This window comes from Grampus griseus (genome assembly GCF_964374135.1).
Source record: "Grampus griseus genome assembly, chromosome: 2".
Classification (NCBI taxonomy): Eukaryota; Metazoa; Chordata; class Mammalia; order Artiodactyla; family Delphinidae; genus Grampus; species Grampus griseus.
This window is the reverse complement of record NC_139018.1, coordinates 142114128-142134212: the sequence shown is the minus strand read 5'-3', so window position 1 is coordinate 142134212 and position 20085 is coordinate 142114128. Positions and strand designations below refer to the sequence as shown.

At 38.8% G+C, this 20085-nt stretch overlaps 1 protein-coding gene across 1 annotated transcript in view; it reads right to left on the bottom strand.

Moving 5' to 3' along the window:
- ADAMTSL3 (ADAMTS like 3) overlaps positions 1-20085 on the bottom strand; it is a gene marked incomplete at its 3' end in the record, with an annotated part of 370362 nt that overhangs the window by 144676 nt on the left and 205601 nt on the right. Inside the window, exons 10-14 of the mRNA XM_082647461.1 lie at positions 11740-11851; positions 8562-8700; positions 7386-7436; positions 6488-6692; positions 1191-1338 (exon numbers count right to left, since the gene is read on the bottom strand). Of these exons, the coding sequence (XP_082503587.1) occupies positions 1191-1338; positions 6488-6692; positions 7386-7436; positions 8562-8700; positions 11740-11851 (655 nt within the window). The remainder of the gene's footprint in view (positions 1-1190; positions 1339-6487; positions 6693-7385; positions 7437-8561; positions 8701-11739; positions 11852-20085) is intronic.

The following is a 20085-nucleotide window of genomic DNA, read 5'->3' as shown; positions in this document are numbered from 1 at the left end:
TGTTTTCTTTTTCCACACATTTTTTTTTGCCCAATGAATGAGGAAATTAATAGAGAAAAGCAAATACCATAGAAGGCTTAGAAAGTTGGGAGGAGGAGAGTCAGTGCTATGGTTTATTCAAACTTTAATTGCTATAATTGTTGAGGGAAATGATTACTAATTACCACTGGCCTGCAGGAGCAAGCTGGTGCCCCTCTCTGTCCTTTGAAGCTTCCTAAGATGTGAAGAAAGAAACAATCTAATTATAAAATAAGAAAGGAAATAATTTTGGACTACTCCAGGGAAATCACAGACACTAAGAAAGTGGCTATAAAAGTACCACTGACTGCAGAAATACGGAGAAAAGATGTCACTGAAGAAGTTATATAATCAGTGTTGTACTTTGCATGGAAACCAGTGATTTTTCTGGAAGGCAGACATCATCAAATAAGTATTTTTTGAATAGTTAGTTGCCTATAAGGCTATTTGGGTAAATAATGCACCCAGAAATAATGAAGAAGAATTTTATCATCCTCTCCAAAGTACTGAGGAAGACTCCTTGGCACTGATACTTGGGAGTAATTCTTTTTCCATTTCCAAAAGGAAATACTTGTCACGAGGACTGGTAATACCTTGCTAAAGTACATATATGGAAATAATCATGTCTAGAGAGGAACATACATCCAAAAGATGATGCCAAGACTTCCTTACCCATGGATGCTACCCATTTCTGCTAATTCATGTGGAACAAGTGGGAACTACAAAATAATTTCTAAGTGCATCTATAAATCTAGATTGGGAACTGAAAGTCTTCATTCATTCATGGTAGGCAACAGGACATATGATGAAGCTGGCATTGTTCCTTCCTCAAGAAATGTACACTCTGGTGGAAGGCATGTGGGAATTTTCCTTCTCCTTTTTCTTCAAAGCAGGGACTGCATCAAATTATTTTATGCCCACCAAGAAATGTTCATATAAGCCTAGACAGGAGCCACTCTATATGTACTGAATCAATAAGAGCTCAGTTTCTTCTCCAGACCAATTAGTCACATAGGTCTAACTTCCTTATCTAGGTGGATGGGTCTACTGTAATCTGTCAGTAAAACAATTTTTATAAGAAAGTTAGTATGTTGAAATTCAAATGCTGCAATATTAGTAAGAGAGCTGGAAAACACCGTTTGATTTAACTTTAAAATGCACCACAAACTTACCTTTGGGTTTGTAACACGGGATGGGAATGATACATTCTTCTTTGATGTGTAACTTCAGTTGTGGATTACAGCCACCAACGTGCTGTCCACGATGGTTGATACACAGAACAACGCGGTAACGTAACCCCCGGCCACAGGTCACTGTGCACTTCAAAGATGAAAAGAGAAGCCAATGAAATTCTTGTTCATGAAGAGATCCACAAAGGTACTAAGGTCTCATGCACAGGAGAGTCACTAATCTACATGAATGTTAAACACAAAAGACCGTTAGATAAACATTATGTAAGGAAGGGGGTGGAGGCTGATTTCCCATGATTCTTATGCTTCAGGGCCCCTCCCTTGCAAGGCTTCCTTCCCATTCTCCATTCGAGAAGTACTTCAGGTGAGGTCACAGCGCAAGAAAAATTGAAATGCCCTGAAATCTTTCTACGCAAATATGAAAGAAACTTAATACAGGTTTTCTCAAATTTGATTAAAAATTCACATGACATCATCCAAAACAATTTGTGAAGACAAAAGAAACTTTTCTAAACTATTAATTTAAAAAAATATCAAATTTTGCTCAACCATGCTAGAGGATTATCCTTCTATTCTGTGTATAGAAACTGATCTTCCAAAATCGTTGTCATGTGAAAGGGCCATCGAAGAGTATTCAGCCAAAAAGTTCAGGAAAAATATATTCTAGATGTATCAGGCACTTAAAATTAATAAAAACATGATGCTATTTTCTCTGAGTTTTTAGGAAATTTGTGTTGTCAGGATTTTTTTTTCTTGAATTATTTGTTTATGATTTGGAAGGTACTCTTGTCTATGAATGGAATATTTTCATGTCATGAACATCCAGGATCTGTTTTCAATTTATGTACATTATGTTGGTGAGCATATATGTATGTATATGTGTGTGTAGTTTTTTTTTAAATCAAGACTTTATTTTTTAGGACTATTTAAGGTTTATAGAAAAATTGAGCAGATAGTACAGAGAGTTCCCATATGCCCCCTTTCTGCTACATACAGTTTTCCCTATTGTTAATATCTTGCATTAGTGTGGTACCTTTGCTACAACTGATAAACCAATACTGATACATTATTATTAACTAAAGTCCAGAGTTCACATTAGGGTTGTCAGCTTAAAAAAATTTGTAATTTCTTACCATTTCTTTCATTATTGTACATAAACATTTACTTAGATACCCAATATTTGTGCTTTGTATTCTTTCTTCTTAAAAAGTCACCTCCTTGGTAGGGGAGGGATGGATTGGGAGTTTGGGATCAGCAGATGTAAACTATTATACATAGAATGGATAAACAACAAGGTCCTACTGGGTAGCACATGGAACTATATTTAATATCCTGTGACAAACCATAATGGGTAAGAATATGAAAAAGAATGTATTTTATATATATATATATATATATATATCTGAAACACTTTGCTATACAGCAGAAATTAACACAACATTGTAAATCAACTATACTTGAACAAAATAGATTTTTTTAAAAGTTATTTCCATATGGTATAAACTTCAGGCCCCACCAATCCTGGATCCACCCCTGGGAGAGGTCAAGAAGCCTTGGGCATGTGCTAGAGAACACACACTGTTCTGCAGATGTGATCTCACTAACCGTCCTGACACACTGGCAGGTTAGCAGCTTCACTCCCATTTAACAGATGAGCAAATGAACAGCCCACCACCTAAGGACCTTGCTCAAGGTCATGCAGTTCCTAAGAGGCAGAGTGGAAATCCTTCCTAGAGCCTCCTGTTGTCAAAATAATGACTTCACTGCTGCTTCATAAAGCTTAAAGATTCTTTCCTGAGTCCATGGGTGCTTCTTCAATTGTCACAGATGAGTTGCAGAGGATATGGAGGCCTTTTTCAGCACAGACCCATCTCCAAGAAGAGCAGAATAGCAGGAAACCTCTCTTATTCCCTCATGCCACTCTTATGACCACTGAACAAATACTGAATGAATTTAGTGAGGTTTGAGATTATATCTGACGTCTGGGAAACTGATTCACCTACCCCCACATTCACCTATTGGAAATATATGTGATCTTAAGAGGCTATTTTATATTGGCCAAGAAAGAAAAAAAATTCTGCCCCAAAGAGAAAGAAAACAATATGATTATAAGGTATAACTACCCTAGAACTGGTCAATCCAAAGGAATATTATTTCCTCAGTAGCTTCTCAGGAAGCTGAACACTTACCCCAATGATGTGGTCAGTGTTTACGACATTCCCAGAACTCCTCTTTCAAGCGGAATACATCCTTAATGATAGCAAATTCTCATCACTGAGAATGTGTTTGATTTTTAAAAAGTGGAAAGTATGAAGAGGCAAGAAGGATGAATGAGATGCGTTGGTTAACAGTCCTTCATTTGGGTATTGTAAGTGACAATAAAGTCATGATATAGATGGGGTGGGGGTGGTAATAAAAGCTCTAAAGACGGCACAAAACAAATGGGTAAGACCTGTAAGAGTGGAAAACAAGCTCTGCGGGTTGTAGAAGTAATGTTGATTTTTGAGGAGAGATCACAATATGATTTTTGGCATATAACTCGAGTTCAAAGAACCGAACGACCTTGCCATAATAAAATCCTTCCGTCTCAGTCTACTGACTTATGTGAACAAGGCTTCCCAGCGTGTATGTGCAAAACAAACTAAAACAAGAAATCAACAGTTAAAATTAAGAATAAAATTACTGCTGATCCCATGTTTCATTCTGGCAATGGACTATTTTTTAAAGCCCCACTCACCTTCTCGGAAGACTCATTTCAAAGGAAAGTTTACTTTTTATGTATAATAATCATTCACGAGAAATCGAAATACATTGAATTGTTATTTTGGTTGTGTACTAAAGTTAAATTTAATAATAACTTAATCCAGGGGAACATTTCTAATACTTAAAGCCTTACGGCTATAGGAAATTAAAATAAATTAATTTCAACGGCTACATGTATTTTCTTAGAGAAAAGTAGTATAGGGTAACCCATAAAAGACTTTAAAGCATAAAAGTAGATTATATTAGGATAAATTCTGTGGGGGGGAGTGGTTTAAAAATGTGAGTTCAAGGGGAAAATAATGCAAAACATTCAAATTATTCAAGAGCTTGTTCATATGTTTTTTTAAAAATGGAAGATGGCAAGGATAGAAACCATCATGGCATTTACATTCTACTGGACATATTTTTTTTAATGCTATAACACTTTTATTTTAAAATGTCAGCCTTCAAGACGTGTTAGAAATGACATTCTTCGATTTTTTTTAAGTTAAACTTGTGATAAAAATTTTAGATGTCAACCTAAATATATATGAAGGGGTATGTAATTTTCCAAACTTCTTTTGGTACGTGAACAAAAAAGGATGGATAACTACTGCCCTACTAAGTACAAATGAAGCAGTAGGGGGTGATGATTTTGAGCCAGGGATATCAGAAAAGGACTGTGATGAGATAGCATCTGTAAACTGGGGCTGGAAGCGGGCCTTTCACCCAGAAAACTCACTTATCTCTACTCTTCAAGTTTCAGTTCAAGTGCTTCCTCCTTTCGGAAACCTGCTCTGACACCTTCAAGTAGAGTGAATCACCCCACCTCTGTGTGCCGGCAATACAGGATATCATACAGCTCACTGCAGCGTCACACTGCATCACAACTGTTCATTTGCGTATATGGTTTCTGCAACTGGATTATGAGCTTTTGGTGGGGGGGGGGTGGGTAGAAGCAGGTTTTATTTACTCCCTAGGATGGCAGCTGGCACACTCAATAAATAAATAGATAAATGCATGTGTGTGTTGAATTAAACATGTAGGGATCACGCAAAAGAGCTAAAGAAACATGAGTCAATTATGTCTCACCCTCTAGCAAATTAAAAGTTTAAGCTTAAAATATTAAATACCAATACCTGCAATTTTTTGACTAATCCAACTACACTTTATTTGCTCTAGAGGTTTACTTGCTCATCTCCCTAGAGAGGAAACTACGCTAACCTAACACGAAGCCTTGTTATATCTCTGTGATGTTGCCCTTTTCTCTTTTCTCACCACCTGACACCTCAATGGCTTCCAAATAGGCTGCCTGCCTCTGGTCTTTCCCAGCATCAGTATATTGCCTCAATTACTTAAAATATATTACATTTACTTTCTTCAACAAAAATAGCAAAGCTTCTTAGTAACCACCAGACTAAGAACATACCTCTAATGTCAGTTTTATCATCTCCATCTGAATTTTCCAATTCTTTTTTTTTTTTTTTTTGATTTATTTTTGGCTGCATTGGGTCTTGGTTGCTGTGCGCAGGCTTTCTCTAGTTGCGGCAAGCAGGGGCTACTCTTCGTTGCAGTGTGCGGGCTTCTCATTGCGGTGGCTTCTCTTGCTGTGGCTCCCGGGCTCTAGAGCGCAGGTTCAGTAGTTGTGGCACACGGGCTTAGTTGCTCCACGGCACGTGGGACCTTCCCAGACCAGGGATCGAACCCGTGTGCCCTGCATTGGCAGGCGGATTCTTAATCACCGTGCAACCAGGGAAGCCCCAATCTTCCAATTCTTAGTCACGTGGGTTCTCTCTTTAATCCAGATGAACTAGGGCCTTTTTCAACATCTAGTCGTTCTGTGTCATTTCTGCCTTTGCTCAGCCGTTTCGGCTTGGCCCTACCTCACAGTGATGTCTTCACTAGGCTCTCGTTTGGTTAAATCTTAAAGATGGGTCAAGCACTACAAGGGCAACAAAGATTTCCCGATCAACTCTGCTCCAATGCCTGTTCCGTTCAGATGTACCATGGTTCTTAATTAATTATTCTTACCTGCGTTGATGCCTGCAATGTTCTCTCTTACACTGTCCTCCAACTGGCTCTTCCCAAGCTCTTTGGGAGTAGGAACCCCGTTCATATACAACTTCTGCCTCCCCCAAGTTGCCCAGTACAGTGTTGGGAGCATAGCAAATAATCATTAAAATCTGAGATTGAATTAAAAAGTGGCGTGTACTCGGGACTTCCCCAGTGGCACGGTGGTTAAGAATCCACCTGCCAATGCAGGGGACACAGGCTCGAGCCCTGGTCGGGGAAGATCTCACATGCCGCGGAGCAACTAAGCCCGTGCGCCACAACCACTGAGCCTGCACTCTGGAACCCCGCGCCTAGAGCCCGTGTTCTGCAACAAGAGAAGCCACCGCAATGAGAAGCCCACGCACCGCAACAAAGGGTAGCCCCCGCTCGCTGCAACTAGAGAAAGCCCGCACACAGCAACCAAGACCCAATGCAGCCTAAAATTAATTAATTTCTAAAAACAGTGGCGTGTACTCAAATCTTACCTGAGACCACTCCATGGCAATCCACTTGGGACAGTCGAACAGATTGCAGGTTTGCATAACCTTGGGTTTAGGCGCATACATGCACTTCCATTCTTCCACTTGCAGTATCTCTCCATGCATGGACTCCTCCACACACACGAAGCTCCGTCTTTGAATCCCACCTCCACAGGACACCGAACACGCAGTCCAAGGATTATGTTCCCAGCTCAAAAGCAAACAAACGAAAACACATTATTTATTTGTTGCTTGTTTCAAGTTTGCAAAGTTGATTGCAAAAAGTACAGCCTTGGGATAACAGTTGTGGTTCAGTTGAAAGAGCACAGAATTGGAACCTTAAGACTTTAATCTTAACTGCTACACACAATCTGCAGTCCCAAGGTACTTAACTCCTCTGACCCGAAGGTTATTGTCAAATGGGAGTAAGACACCTGCCCTCATGTATTACCACAACAGGGCCATTGTGAGAATCAAATAAATTAAACTATAGAGTGTGAACACATCTTCAAACAGTCTCTAAACTATAAAACACCAATGGACAACATTACTAGGGAATCACAGAATCTCAAAGTCGGAAAGAACCATCCTACTCATCTAGGTATAAAAGGGAATGCAGATTTCTGATCAATTGCAATGCTTGAGGTCCCTCTATAATACCCAGTTATCAAGATATGCTTGACATCTCCAGTGACAGAAAACATCACCCTCTGAGCCAGCCTATTCCATATAATTCTTAGAAAGATCTTTCTTATTATGGACTTGAAGTCTGTGTTCCCTTATCTCTCTGTGAAAGGTCTAATAACTGTCCCTCTTACATTTTAGTCTATTGCTACAGATACTACAGTTCCTTGCAAATTACTTAGAGCATATGACAGAAAGAAAAAGGAAACCTGTAACTCACCGAGGGAGAGGCTGGAAGTGGTCATAGGGCATGATCTCTTTAAATCCATCACTACAAATGAAATCATTGTGAGAATATAATTTCTAATCAATTAACGCATTTATTAATTTGACTAGTACAGGTGTGACATCCCAAAAGACAGAGCTCTTTCAAATTAAAAACTAAATATGCCGAGTGTTATGAACCATTTCCCCCCAAATTCAGCCACGATCTCCTTAATTTTTAGGAAAATCTCTGACACACAACATCCCCAATTCTATATGAAAATGTAGACAATGGAACTAGTAATATGTATTCATCAAAGGAAAGAGTTTCTCTTAATTTAGATAAATCTATTTATTCCCTTTTATCATCTTAGCAGGTTAGTCTGATAAAATATATTAATGACAGTAACACACTGTCATATTAGCAGGATCTTTAGAAAACCATTTTGTTTCACAGAATTTGCCTTTTGAAAAGGCCTCTATTAATAATTACATACACCTGGGATTACCGGACATGCACTGCTTCGTGATAGGAAATGAAATCCACTGAGAATGCTTCCTTTTCCACTTGCACACTTCTGCCTTAGCCAGCTGGCAGATAAGTGGGGGATTCTGGGACTTGACAGTATGCTGTTATTTTAAGATACTGTAGTAAAGCCAGGAAACTTCCCCAGACAATCCAAGTCATCAGGTACTAAATTATGCAGCAGGATAGTTTATGCATAGCTTTACTGCTCTGGCATTAAAACTCTTCACTTCCTTGCACCATGCATTATTTATACTGAACTTAATGTGTACACTTCAAAAGTCAAAACGTGGTGATCGGTGACCCAGTTTAAAAAGCTAAAATGGTGAGTTACTGATATTTACGGCTGTCGGATGGACTAGACACTGTACTTGGATGAAGAGAACGTTCATGCTGTATGTGCAAGAGATGCTCAAAGAGGTTCATTATAAACAGTCAAAGATCACAGCACATGGACACATAGCCCGCAAGAGAGAACTAGACTGAGTAAGCTGATGAGCCTAATTCCTACTGACCACGGTTATAAATGTGAAGACAGGTACCCACCACCAGTGTACGTTCAAGGTCACGCCGTGGCAATGTGTTGCCTGGCAACGGTGGGTCAGTCCCAGCTGCAGTTGATTTGTTTCTTTTTAAAGGAAGAAGGGTATGGGCAGTTATGCAAACCTTGATGGGCAAGGATCCATGCTGCACTCCTTCAGTTTTGGTTTTGGTTTCACATTCTCAGGGTAGTAATGGCAATAATGGTCAGGAACCACCCTCTTCAACCGGATATCCACACATTCAGCAGAATTGAGCTGATACCCTAAAGCAGCAGAACAAGAAAGTCTGAAGATCGCATCCATTCGGGGTTTACTTGGCAAAGTTATCACTTGGCACACACTTTTTTATTCCTCTTTAAGAAACTTAACTCAGTGGTTCTCAACTCTGGGCATATAACAGAACCACTTGGGAGGCTTTTATTACACCAACGCCCAGGTCCCTTCCTGGTCCAATTAAATCAGAAGCACTGCAGCCAAGAAATCAGCATTTCCACTGGTCAAAGTGGAAGGAGCGGGTGCTTTCTGTTGCCATGATTGCGTTGAGACCAAAGAAATAAAGTTGTTCCTTTATTCCCAGGCTGCGGGGTAGTAGAAGCAGCAGATCCCCACTGCTTAATCCCAAGGGGGCGTAAGGCTCTTTAGCCAAAGCACCTATGGAGAGCTAACGATTGGACTGAGTGCTATTTTCAGTTTCCCGAACTACTTTAGGTTTAGAGTTGTTGTGGGGAGCGAATAAGATCACGTGCGTCAAAGCTCTGTTAAAAATGTAAATCTCTAGACAGATGCTAGGTGATATGGTGCAGCAGCAGCAGCAAAAAAAAGACTTTTTAAAAAAGACTCTCAGGTTCTTCTAAGATGACTACCATGGGTGGCCAAGATGGAGAACGACTACTTGAACTGATTGTGTGACTCTTAGCACTTATAACTAAAAGTTACAATAGACGCCTTTGAAAATGTTTGGAGCTCAGGTACAGAAAGTAGTTATTGTCACGTCTCCTCATCCTGGCACTGTGCAAGGCTCTCGTTTCCGTATACTTTCTCTTCTCCCATCACCCCTCCCATTACAATCCCCCAGAGACATCTATTTATTGTTTATATGTGCTTAACTATACATCTGTCTTATGTAATTTTGTTTTGTGTGTATCTGTTTTGACTAAATTAATGATACTGTGTTTTAAGTCCTGTTCTGTTTTCTACTTTTCTCACTCAACATTACATTTCTGAGAACCACCCTTGTTGCTTCTTTCTTTTTTATAATATTCCATTGTTTGTACATTTTACTAATTTCCTGTCCTGGGGTACCTAGGGGTACCCCTGATGACAATGAACTTTCTAACTGGGAAAATAAGCATTGTCTATACAGAGAGGAACAAAACCCTCCCCGCCTACATCTGCCTCTGCCTCATAAGCCTTCAAAGAAGAAGGAATGAAGACTTATTCCTGATTCTATTAAATTCAATTTGTACAGTCTCTGAGGAAAGTGAACATTCCACAAGGATGAGTGCTATAAACTTAAAAAACAACTCACAAAATGATGCTTCTAACTTCCTGAAAGATTTGATTCCAGGTTTCCTGTCACTAAATAAGCGTCATGTTAAGTTTTTAAAAAAGTAATTTTTCAAAACCAGAATGAGCTCTTCACCAAAAAAAACACCCACAAAAAAAACAAACAAAAAAACCCCCAAAGTTAAGTTCTCAGCCTCAGCCAACTGGTCTAAAGTTCTAAAAATACATTTAAAGGCCCAATTGCTGAGAGGAATCTGATTTTATAAACCAATAGACAGCTTTCTACAAGTCGAGGCTTAAATGTAAGCTGAGTGTGGAAGGACAGACTGGTATGCATTATAAAAAGCAAGGTCAAAACCACAGGAACGAAAATCCAAATGGAGTCAATAAAGTATTACTTGGGTGCCAATATCTGCTAGAAAGTCTGCAATATCAGATGACAGTGGCAATCTCGGTACTTTCTCCAAACTAATCTCAAGTATCCCACATAGATGATTGCAGACAAGACCAGGAAAGTCCATCCAAATACCTTGGAGACCAGCGAGCTAATTTTCCTGATTACACCAAAAACCCTGAAATGCCACTTAACACAAATCATGTAGATTTGATTACTAACATAATTGAATTTTGGTAATGCTTTCCTTGTGGGTTTTATGGGTATGTTTTTATTTTTCCCCAAGACAATAAGAGAATGAGATTACAGCTCCTTGAGTTAAAGAAAAAAATCTTTGCTCTAAATGGAAACATATTTCTAGGAGGAGACAAGGAGCATACAGGTGTTTATAATTTGGGGAGAGAATTAATTTTCCTCTTTAATTTTGTAGCAGTACAGAGATATCTAAAAGAGAAAGAAATAAGGCAGACTGCCTTCCTACATTATGAACAAATGTATTGAAATTCTGCCAGTGTATAGAAAGTGGCAGGATATTGAGGGACCCCCAAAAGGAGCCTAAAATGTTCCTTCTGTCCTTACAGCCAACGCTACCTTTGGTGGACAGTCACACAGCCAGGAGCTTCCATTGAAGGTTCCAGCAGGACTGATCTTGTCTTTCCTTGGGCACCAGCTATGAGAAACATCTATTCTCCTCCCAAGAACTGAACCAACTGAACTAATAAGCTTAGTCCCATTATACATGTCCCTCCCAGAACGGAAAGCTTCTCTTTTAACTTAGGTGTCCAAATGAGAACGTCTCTCTGTGTGTGAGAGCTAGGGAATAAATTTAAAAGAAAGAGATATTTGTTTTTCTGATGGGTAAGAATTAAAAATCCCCCCTATCTCTTGGCTTTTATTCTGGAGTCCATGAGAGACATGCAAACATGTTTCCAGCTCTTTGCCCAAAGTAAAGGGTGTTTTCTACATCCAGTTTTCACCTATGTTCAAGAATAAAGCAAACGCACATTCATTAAAACCACTGCATTCCAGGCCACTGAGTAAGATGCTGTGTGGTTACACATCTCTAATTACCATGCTACTCTTTTTTTAACATCTTTATTGGAGTATAATTGCTTTACAACGTTGTGTTAGTTTCTTCTGGATAACAAAGTGAGTCAGCTACACATAGACATATATCCCCATATCCCCTCCCTCTGGCGTCTCCCTCCCTCCCACCCTCCCCCTACCCCACCCCTCTAGGTGGTCACAAAGCACCGAGCTGATCTCCCTGTGCTACGCGGCTGCTTCCCACTAGCTATCTATTTGGTAGTACCACGCTAACTTTAAAGTCAGCTTCAAAAAAGCAAACGTGTCATTTCTAACTCTGAGCTCTAAATATTCATGAACAAAGTCTGTGCCTCACCTCCTCCACATGTCACAGTGCAGGGAAAGAAGTCAGTTTGTCTCCACTGATGACTGATTGGCTGGTAAAAGAAGAACTGGACCACGCTGTCCTTGGCCGCAGTGTACCTGGTCTGGACGGAGACAACTTTGATAACATATTCGCATGCAAGGAGCTAGTGCCTTCCACATCTTTCAACATCAGGTGAACACAAGTCACCTACGTAGACAAACACATCTATCACAATAAACTCTGGTGCATGAAGAGTCCCAGAATTTTAAGATGTGACAGCATTTCGATTAGATTTGTCATAGATGGGATCTCAGAGGATCTTTGACCAATCTCCTTGGAGTCATTTTTCCAGATAATTCTATGCCTATGAATGAGCTCACAAAAATGTAGGTGCATTTTTAGTTTATTTATTTAAGTTTTATTTTTCTTCCCAATACATTTGATTTTAATTTCCATGAGAACAGGAGATGAGACAGGAAATGTAATCTGGGTTTGCTTACAACATGGCACAAACTGCGATTCTTACGTTTATAATAACAACATCTTTAAGCATCTTTAAGCAGATCCTTCTGAAAAATTCTTCTGAAAGCACAACTACAGAAACTCAAATGTACACAAATCCATGGTGTTTGCATAGAAGCCTTTCAGTATCTAATTAAAATAGAGGAGGGGTACCACTGAGAGTGAGCAAGCAGTTATAGACACAGGTAAGTTTACTTTCAGGTTATTTTACTCAGGCAGCAAGTCCTCTCCCTACGTTTTTTTTCCTTCCCTCCTGATTGAACAAATGAGTGAATTGAGGAAAAGTCCCAGAACACAACACAAAAAGAAAAAGAGAGGGAAAACAAAGGTTAAGCTGTGGGAGATAGATCCAGAAATGCCAGCATCACATGGAGTTCAAGAGAAAGAATAGAAAAAATAATGAAAAGGTGATATTTGATTGCATCATTGTTGAGAATTTCCTAGACCTTAAGAAAAACAGAAGCACTCAGTCTAAAAATATTCATAAAGTTCTGAGCAGACATTGTAAAAAATACAACAACAAGGATAAAGAGAAATTCTGAAAGTTATCAGAAAGAAAAAAAATGATTCCCTACAAAGGAGTGAGAATCAGAATGGCATCAGACTTCTCACAGACAATAATGGATGCAAGAAAAGAAAAGCATACCTTCAAAGTGATGCGGGACAATAGTTTTTTAATCTAGAATTCTACAACCAAATTATTCATTGCTAATCAACTGTCAACTTATAAACAATCTATGATCAAATTATCAATCAGTAATCAGTGAAATAAAGTTTTTCTCAGACACAAAATGACAGAAACTTTATCACTCAGAAGCTCTCACTAGGAAAAAGAAAAAACTATGAAAGGATATACTGAAAAAGAAGTAATATAAATCCACAAGAAAGTAGTGAGATGCAAGAAGCAGTAATGATGAAATAAATCAGTAAAACTTATTAGTAAATCTAAATAAGGGTTGACCAAAAAAGAAAACTTTGATGTATTTAATTATAAAATAGTAAAAAGAAATTGTAAAATTATAAAATGGTGAAAAATTCCAGACACGAGATGTGTGTGGAGGGAGGGAGGGGCAGGGTTACAGTGATGGGATGAGGATAGCACAGAAAAGACTTCTAAGTAGTTTTGCTTCTGGCTATGGAAGAACGGGTTTGTTTCTGATGAATCCTCCCACTGAGAATAAGTAAAAGTACTGCATAAGATACTTTTTAATGTACTTGAAGGCATCAGAAAACAACCGTGGTAGTGAGGATGTGCAAGGCCAATATCCCAGACACAAAGGAAGCCCAGACATGTGAGCATAACATTTGGTACCACCTTTAGTACCACCTTTCTGCTCAAGACATTTTCCATTTTACAAGTGGTAACTGAGCAGCTGAGAAGCTGAGCAGGCCTGTCATCAGACTCAAGTGGCTGAGGCAGCAAAACCTGGAGCTCCAGGCCCACCAAGGTGAGGAATGTTGGTAAACAGCCCAGGCTCCCAGCTGGGACCCCAGAAAGCTGTATCCTAGGAATAAGAGTAGACTGGAAAGGACTTCCCTGGTGGCACAGCGGTTAAGAATCTGCCTGCCAATGCAGGAGACACGGGTTCAAGCCCTGGTCTGGGAAGATCCCATTTGCCACAGAGCAACTAAGCCTGTACACCATAACTACTGAGCCTGTGCTCTAGAGCCCATGAGCCACAACTACTGAGCCCGTGCACCACAACTACTGAAGCCCACGTGCTCTACGGCCCGTGTGCAGCAACTACTGGGTCCACATGCTGCAACTACTGAAGCCTGCATGCCTAGAGCCTGTGCTCTGCCACAAGATAAGCTACTGCAGTGAGAAGCCCGCACACTGCAACAAAGAGTAGCCCCCACTCACCACAACTAGAGAAAGGCTGCGTGCGGCAAAGAAGACCCAATGCAGCCAAAAAAATATACTGGAAATATTCCAGTTTTCAAAGGGAATGATGCCCAGATTCAAATTATTTCAGTCCCTTGGATGAAGGTGATTAGCTGCTAATCTGTCTTCTAGAAGCAATAATTAATCCAGTCTCAAATGGTATCTATAATCTTTCCTCTACTATATGCAGCAAAATTTTAACCCTAGATATACAACAAAGATAAAATTTAACACCAACTGAAAAGGTGGGAAAATAGATATATAATCAGAAAAATAGGAAATCCAGATATGGGCATTAACTGATAGAAACTTAAAAGTGTAAGTATACCACTACCATTTCCTGTAACTCTGGCCTTGGCTTCATGTCTTATTTCCCGGCTTGAGGGCCTAGCAACACCTCATTCTATTCCCATGGTCAAAAATCATGTGTTAGCACATAGCTTTCGCCTCAGGCTCTGTTTTTAAGAAAACTTAGACAAAGATACTGTGACTAAAATGTTCAAGAAATTAAATGACAAGATGGAGAATTTCACCAGAAACAAAGAAACTATAACAAAAATAAAATGTGATTGTACAAATAAAAAGCAAAATAATTTAAATAAATCTCTCAATGAATAGACTTAGTAGACTAGACTGGGGTTCAGCAAATATTATCTTAAAGAACCAGATAGTAAAAGTGAGTTTTCAGGCCATGTTATCTCAGTTGCAATTATTCAACTCTGGTGTGGTGTAAAAGCTGGTGTGGTGTAAAAGCAGCCACAAGTAATATATAAATAAATGAGGGTAGCTGTAAACTCCATTTACAAAGACAGTTGGTCAGCTTGCTGGGCATAATCTGCTGACTTCTGGATTATATACACCTATTCAGAGAATTAGCAAACTGACAGATAAAAAGAAAATGGAAATTAGACATTTGAGATAAAGGTATAATTGTAGTTCCAGAAAAAGAGAATAAGATAGAAGCTATATCTGAAGAGGTAATAAATGAGAAAATCTTCCAAAACTGATGATGGATATCAAGCTACAGATCCATGAAGCACCAGGAACCTCAAGCAGAAGAAAGTTATTAATTATATCAGAGTCAAACTGATGAAAACCAAAAACAAAGAGAAAACACTTGAAAGCAGGCAAAGAAAAAAGACACATTACCTTCTAAGGAACAAAAATAAGACTGAAAGCTGAATTCTCAACAGAATAAATGGAAGCCAGAAGACAATGAAGTAGTATCTTCAAAATGCTGAAAGAAAATAGTTTCACAATGATAAAGAGGTCAAGTCATTAGAAGAGGTAATGATTCTAAATGTGAGTGTACCTAACCACCTAACCTCAAAATATATAATTCAACAATTGACAAGAAACAGAAAAAGTATAGACAAAAGTACAGTCATAGAGGTAGTTTTACCAGGTCTCTTGTGGTAACTAACAGAATAAGCAGACAAAAATCAGTAAGGCTATAATTTTGCATGAAACCATTAATAAATATGACCTAATTGACATATGTAGAACATTGTGCTCAACATCAGAAGACTACATATCATAGTCTTCCAAAATTTCCTACATTCTGAGCCACAAATTAAGTTTTAACAAATTTCAAAACATTAAAATAATATAATGTTATTTGACTATAGTAGAATTAAGGTATAAAATGATGAGATTACTTGAAAATTCCCACATACTTGGATGCTACACTTCTAATATTCTATAAGTCACTATATCACTATATCATATATATCAGTATGGAAATTACAATACCACTTAACTGAATGATGAAGAAAAAGACTTCATATCAAACTCTGTGGAAAAAAATCTAAAGCATACTTTGAGAGAAATTTACAGAGTTAAAAGCATATGTTATGGAAAAATTGGATGAAAATCACTGGTCTAAACAGCCATCCCCAAAAGTTAGAAAAGGACTTCCCTGGTGGTGCAGTGGTTAAGAATCCACCTGCCAATGCAGGGGATTGGCATTGGCAATGCCAATGTTCGATCGCTGGTCCAGGCAGATCCCACATGCCACGGAGCAACTAAGCCCATGCGCCACAACTACTGAGCGTGCACTCTAGAGCCTGCAAGCCACAACTACTGAGCCTGCCTGCCACAACTACTGAAGCATGTGCACCTAGAGCCCATGCTTCGCAACAAGAGAAGCCACCGCAATGAGAAGCCCACGCACTGCAACAAAGTGTAGCCCCCACTCGCCGCAACTAGAGAAAGCCTGGGTGCAGCAATGAAGACCCCATGCAGCCAAAAATAAATAAATAAGTAAATAAATTTATATAAAAAAAGGTTAGAAGAAGAATAACATTGAATCCGGAGAAAGTAGAGAGATGGTAACAATAAAGATAAGAGCAAACATTAATGATATGAGAATGAATCTACTTTAAAGTGGTTTATAAAGCCAAAGGGTATTTCTGTGAAAAGTCTCATAAAATTGATAGACCTCCAACACGACTGATTAAGGAAAAAAAAGAGTAGGGACAAATAATCAAAATTAGGAATGAGAAAGAAGACTTGCTACAGATTCTCCACACAATGAAGAAATAAGACAATACCATAAAAAATCTACGCCAATAACTTTCAAAAAGCTAGTTGAAATAGACAAATTCCTTGAAACAAAACTGACACATAAGGGAATAAAACATCTGATTAGTCAAGTAATAGCAATCTCACACAAACTGTTACAGAAAGTAAGAACAGAGGAAATACTTCTCAATTTGTTTTATAAACCTAGTGTAAAATTAATACCAAGACCCAAAAAAGACGTTACAGGAAAAAACAACCCCCAAAACAAAAACCTCTCCTGGAAACAAACACCGAAAAAGAATCATAAATAAAATAACTTAAAATCATTGGGAAAGGGAACAACAGAGGTTCAAGATGGCAGAGTAGAAGGACGTGTGCCAACTCCCTCTTGAGAGAGCATCAGAATCACAACTAACTGCTGAACAGTCACTGACAGGAAGACACTGGAACTCACCAAAAAAGATACCCAACATCCAAAGACAAAGGAGAAGCCACAGTGAGATGGTAGGAGGGGCACAATCACAATAAAATCAAATCCCATAACCGCTGGGTGGGTGACTCACAAACTGGAGAATAATTATACCACAGAAGTCCACCCACTGGAGTGAAGGTTCTGAGTCCCACGTCAGGCTTCCCAACCTGGGGGTCCAGCAATGGGAGGAGGAATTCCCAGAGAATCAGACTTTGAAGGCTAGCGGGATTTAAGTGCAGGACTTCGACAGGACTGGGGGAAACAGAGACTCCACTCTTGGAGGGCACACAAAAAGTAGTGTACACATCAGGACCCAGGTAGAAGGAGCAGTGACCCCATAGGAAACTGAACCAAACCTACCTGCTGGTGTTGGAGGTTCTCCTGCAGAGGCAGGGGATGGCTGTGGCTCACCACGGGGACAAGAACACTGGCAGCAGAAGTTCTGGGAAGTATTCCTTGGCGTGAATCCTCCCGGAGTCCACCATTAGTCACACCAAAGAGCTGTAGCCTCCAGTGCTGGGTCACCTCAGGCCAAACAACCAACAGGGAGGAAACCCAGCACCACCCATCAGCAGACAAGTGGATTATAGTTTTACTGAGCTCTGCCCACCAGAGCAACACCCAGCTCTACCCACTACCAGTCTCTCCCATCAGGAAGCTTGCACAAGCCTCTTAGATAGCCTCATCCACCAGAAGGCAGAGAGCAGAAACAAGGAGAACTACAATCCTGCAGCCTATAAATGAAAACCATATTCACAGAAAGGCAGACAAAATGAAAAGGCAGAGGACTATGTACCAGATGAAGGAACAAGATAAAATCCCAGAAAAACAACTAAATCAAGTGGAGATAGGCAACCTTCCAGAAAAAGAATTCAGAATAATGATAGTGAAGATGATCAGGGACCTTGGAAAAAGAATGGAGGCAAAGATCGAGAAGATGCAAGAAATATTTAACAAAGACCTAGAAGAATTAAAGAACAAACAAACAGAGATGAACAATAAAATAACTGAAATGAAAAAGACACTACAAGGAATCAATAGCAGAATAACTGAGGCAGAAGACCGGATAAGTGACCTGGAAGACAGAATGGTGGAAATCACTGCCACAGAACAGAATAAAGAAAAAAGAATGAAAAGAAATGAAGACAGCCTAAGAGACCTCTGGGACAACATTAAACACACCAACATTCACATTATAGGGGTCCCAGAAGGAGAAGAGAGAAAGGATCTGAGAAAATATTTGAAGAGATTATAGTCGAAAATTCCCTAATATGGGAAAGGAAATAGCCACCCAAGTCCAAGAAGCATAGAGAGTCCAAGGCAGGACAAACCCAAGGAGAAACATGCCAAGACACATAGTAATCACACTGGCAAAAATTAAAGACAAAGAAAAATTATTAAAAGCAGCAAGGGAAAAATGACAAATAACATACAAGGGAACTTGCATAAGGTTAACAGCTGATTTCTCAGCAGAAACTCAACAAGCCAAAAGGGAGTGGCATGATATATTAAAGTGATGAAACGGAATAACCTACAAACAAGATTACTCTATCTGGCAAGGATGTCATTCAGATTCGATGAAGCTTTACAGACAAGCAAAAGCTAAGAGAATTCAGCACCACCAAACCTGCTCTACAACAAATGCTAAAGGAACTTCTCTAAGTGGGAAACGCAAGAGAAGAAAAGGATCTACAAAAAGCAACCCAAACCAATTAAGAAAATGGTAATAGGAACATACATATCAATAATTACCTTAAATGCGAATGGATTAAGTGCTCCAACCAAGAGACACAGGTTCGCTGCATGGATACATAAACAAGACCCATATATACGTTGTCTACAAGAGACCCAAGTCAGACTTACAGCCACATACAGACTGAAAATGAGGGGATGGAAAAACGTATTCCCTGCAAATGCAAATCAAAAGAAAGCTGGAGTAGCAATACTCATATCAAATAGACTTTAAAATAAAGAATGTTATAAGAGGCAAGGAAGGACATTACATAATGTTCAAGGGATCAATCCAAGAAGATATATTATAAAATTATATTATAAATTATATTTATATATAATTATATTATAAAAATATATTATAAAATTATAAATATATATGCACCCAACATAGGAGCACCTCAATACATAAGGCAAATGTTAAGAGCTATAAAAGAGGAAATCAACAGTAACACAATAATAGTGGGGGACGTTAACACCTCACTTACATCAATGGACAGATCATCCAGACAGAAAATTAATAAGGAAACAAAAGCTTTAAATGACACAATAGACCTGATAGATTTAATTGATATTTATAGGACATTCCATCCAAAAACAGCAGACTACACTTTCTTCTCAAGTGCACACAGAACATTCTCCAGTATAGATCACATCTTGGGTCACAAATCAAGCCTCAGTAAATTTAAGAAAATTGAAATCATATCAAGCATCTTTTCCCGCCACAATGCTATGAGATTAGAAATCAATTACAGGGAAAAAAAAGTAAAGTAAAAAACACAAACACATGGAGGCTAAACAATACGTTACTAAATAACCAAGAGATCACTGAAGAAATCAAAGAGGAAATCAAAAAATACCTAAAGACAAATGACAACGAGAACACGATGATCCAAAACCTATAGGATGCAGCAAAAGCAGTTCTAAGAGGAAGTTTATAGTAATACAATCCTACCATAAGAAAAAAGAAACATCTCAAATAAACAAGCTAATCTTACACCTAAAGTAACTTGAGAAAGAAAAACAAACAAAACCCAAAGTTAGCAGAAGGAAAGAAATCATAAAGATCAGAGCAGAAATAAATGAAATAGAAACAAAGAAAACAATAGCAAAGATCAATAAAACTAAAAGCTGGTTCTTTGAGAAGATGAACAAAATTGATAAACCTTTAGCCAGACTCATCAATAAAAAGAGGGAGAGGACTAAAATCAATAAAATTAGA